The sequence below is a fragment of the Galeopterus variegatus genome, unplaced genomic scaffold (assembly GCF_000696425.1).
Source record: "Galeopterus variegatus unplaced genomic scaffold, G_variegatus-3.0.2 Scaffold28102, whole genome shotgun sequence".
In the NCBI taxonomy this organism is placed as follows: Eukaryota; Metazoa; Chordata; class Mammalia; order Dermoptera; family Cynocephalidae; genus Galeopterus; species Galeopterus variegatus.
Window position 1 is genome coordinate 4600 of NW_007754213.1, and position 3518 is coordinate 8117.

Below are 3518 nucleotides of genomic sequence, written 5' to 3' on the forward strand. Positions count from 1 at the left end.
AGATGGACTCACTGAGGCTGAAGAAAGGAGAAACCAAGCCCTGCTGCAAGGCAGAGGCCAAACAGGAATTCCTCCTCGAGGCTGTCACACCACAGAGCCCCAATGCTATCACGAAACCAGGAAATGGGGTGCCTTGTGGGTTGAGGAGGGAATAGGGGAAGTAACAGGGGTGGTTGGGAGCTCCAGTTTCAAAAGCTGAGCCCGCATTCTGGAAAACAAACGATTGCCTCCCGCCTCCCCCTATTCCAAAGAAACGGTGTTGCAACCGACGCAGACGGAGGCCAGATTTGTTCTAATACTCTGCACCTCCCCCTCCCCCTGGCTAGGAAAAGATCGTGGTTTACAGGAAATCAGAGCAAACTCCCCATTAACTCCTTCAGTGGAGTTGTGGAAACTGCCTCTCCAGGGATCAGGACCCCCCACCCACATACCATTCCGTGGCCTTAACCATTCACCTTCTATGCCCGGACAATAACGTCGCTGAGCATCAGAGAACTGCACATTAAAATGACACTGGGGTACCAGTTTTCACCCAAGAGGCTGGCAAAAATTCAAAAATTTGCCAACGTGCTTGGGGTGGGGGTAGGCAGTAGGTAACTGGCGATTAATTTCATGCAGGGCTGGTGAATGTTTAAAATACAACTCCTATGGAGGAGAATTCTGCAATATTTAGCAAGATTAGTAATGCATCTAGATGTAGACCCAGGGTGATGTCCTTTCATTGCAATAACAACCCTGTGAAGTAGGTGCTGTTGTAACCCCATATCACATGAGGAAACTGAGGCTCAGAGTGGTTATCATTAGCTTACCCAAAGATCACAGCTAATAAGCGTCAGAGCCAGAAAGTGATGTGGCTCAAGATTGTGCACTGCAGAGAGTGTGGTTTAAAACCACTCAAGTCCGGCTGGTTAGCTCAGTTGTTTAGAGCACAGCTTTGTAACACCAAGGTCAAGGGTTCGAATCTCCGTACCAGCCAGGCACCGAAAAAAAAGAAAAAAAAAAAACCCACGGAAGTATGTCTATCAAGAGGAGGCTGATTACTTCCACACAATGCAATAGAAGGTAGTTACCTACAAGAATGAGGAAGATCTCTGTGCACTGATATGAAAAAATCTCTAAGGTATGTTTGTGAAAAAGCAAGATGTAAAGCAGGGAGACAAGGAAAAATAGCATGCACGGTATATAAAAATAGTATTTATTTTTAAAACAGGTACATTGCTAACAGGGGTGGGAAGACCGTCATTCCCTCTATACACATTTGTACCTTTTAGATATTGAACTATGTGCATATATATTACTAATCCACCCACAAACAATGCAACTTAAAATAATAATATCCTATAAATAATAATATTGTAAAACATGTACAAAAGCTACAAATGAGAATTTTCCTCAGTGATTACTTTTTTGACCACCATAGTCACTCGGACATCCTGACAAGGGTAGGGGAAGGGAGCTCCAGGCTCCCCTTTCCCTGGAAGGAACAACCATCAAGACAGCGAACTCCTATACATACTTCAAAGCCCAGCTGAAATGTCCCCTTCTCCAAGAAGCCTTCCCTGATCCTCTAATTAGCAAAATTATTTTTCTTCACTGAAGAAAACACTCCATGGGACTGAGAACGTCTGTGCTGGGCTCTGTCCCTCTCTTCTACTCCCCCTCCCTCAACATGGAAGCCTCTGGAAGTGGAGCTCTATCTCCCAGCATAGAGATGAACTCATAGTCCCAAAGTGGACTAGGGCAAGGCCAGATACCTTGGTTGGGGTCTCTCTGAACTTTAGTGTTTCTCCACTGCAAAATGGGTGCAATGGAGAAAGGTCTCTGTTCTCCAGCTGGCCCTGACCTTGACAGAGACGAGGGCAGGTGGGCAGGTATGTTCATATTGGAAACATGCCCTCAGGTTACTTATCCCTCAACATGTTGGCCCCACGGCTTGAAAAACTTAGGAAATGGTATTGAGAAATCTGGGGCAGTCCCAGCGAGGGGAGAGGCCACAGGGGGAGAAGGGAGGGCTGAGCTGGGGAGAGGTAGGAGCCAGATAAGAGGCAGCCTCCAGCAGCCCCTGCTCGCTCCTTCCCATCCTCTCCCTCTGACCCTCTGTCCCTCCACTGTCCCTGCACCATGGGACCTGCCTCAGGTCCCAGCCTGCTATTGTTGCTACTCACCAGCCTCCCCCTGGCCCTGGGGGATCCCATGTGAGTACTCACAACTCACCCCCAATATAAGGCTGCTTCTGGGGTGGGAGCAGGCACTTGTGGGTACCGATCCCTATAGAATTCAGGGTGCATTTGGGTGTTTGTGGAATCCAAGTATTGTGGGATTGGGGATTTGTATATTTGTGAATTGAGGATCTGTAGGTTTAGGGTATATGTGGTGTTTAGTGACTGTGTGGTTGGGGTGATTTGGAGACTTGAAGGTTTGTACAAGAGTTGGGAGTTTGCAGTTTGGGGACTTAATGGGTTTTAGTGCTTGTACGTTTAGAGATTTGATACTTGGTTCAGGTAAGGTCGGGGTGTTTGGATTTAGTTGTATTTATAGGACCAGGAGATCAGAGGTTGAGGTTTAGGTGTTGGCTGTTAAACGGTTTGGGGTTTAGAAGTTTGGTTGCATGTGGGTTTGGGTATGTATAGTTTGGGGTCTCTGAGGGTTTGGGTGTGTATACATTTGGGGATGTTTAGGGATGAAGGGGTTTAGGGCTTTAGGCCTATGTGGGTTTAGGTGATTGTGGGTTTGGAAGTCTAGAGACTTGGAGGAGCTGCTGCTTCTGGTTTTGAGGTTCAGGGTTTGGTGGAACCCGCAGCCCCTAGCTGACCAGGCTTTCAAAGGCAGGACTGGCTAAGAGCGGGTGGAAGTCCCGGGTGGGCCTGCGAACTGGAAGTCCCTCCCGCCCGTGTGCATGAGGAGGTGGTGGTGCCCAGGGAGGAACGCGGATTCAGATATGAACGTTGGCAGGGCCCTGGGCAGTCATTGGATACGGGCCAGGACCAGGCGCTGGGCACGGCGCCCGGGCACAGAGGCGCGGCCAGGCGCGGACCCCGGTGAGGGCTGGAGTCTCGCGTCTTCGGGATGAGAGCTCCCCGTCCCCGCTCCCCACAGGTACTCCCTGATCACCCCCAACATCCTGCGGCTGGGGAGCGAAGAGATGGTGGTGCTGGAGGCCCACGATGCCACACAAGACGTTCAGGTCACGGTCACCGTCAGCGACTTCCCAGCCAAGAAGCAAGTGCTGTCCAATGAAAAGATCACGCTGACCAGTGCCTCGGACTACATGGGCAGCGTCACCATCAAGGTGGGCCAGACCCGAGCCAGGCTCTGCGGACACGCACAGCCCCTCCCATTCTTCCTGCCCTGCCTGAGGCTCCTCCCCCTCTAGCCCCGCCCCTGTCTGAGCCCCTCCCCCGTCTGAGCCCCTCCTCCTTCTGAGTCTCCTCCCCTCGGGCCCCTCCCCCTTTCTGAGGTCCCTCCCCCTCTGAGTTCCTCCCCCTGAGCCCTTTCCCCTTCTAGTCTCCTCCCCCTGA

At 51.1% G+C, this 3518-nt stretch overlaps 1 protein-coding gene across 1 annotated transcript; it reads left to right on the forward strand.

Moving 5' to 3' along the window:
• Window positions 1–1907: 1907 nt before the first annotated feature.
• On the forward strand, window positions 1908–3289 carry LOC103583774 (complement C3-like; the record flags this gene model as incomplete). Its single annotated transcript, XM_008565004.1, has 2 exons — window positions 1908–2195; window positions 3097–3289. Coding segments are annotated over exons 1-2 (267 nt in total), but the record flags the coding sequence as incomplete, so codon positions are not given.
• Between the last annotated feature and the right edge of the window lie 229 nt (window positions 3290–3518).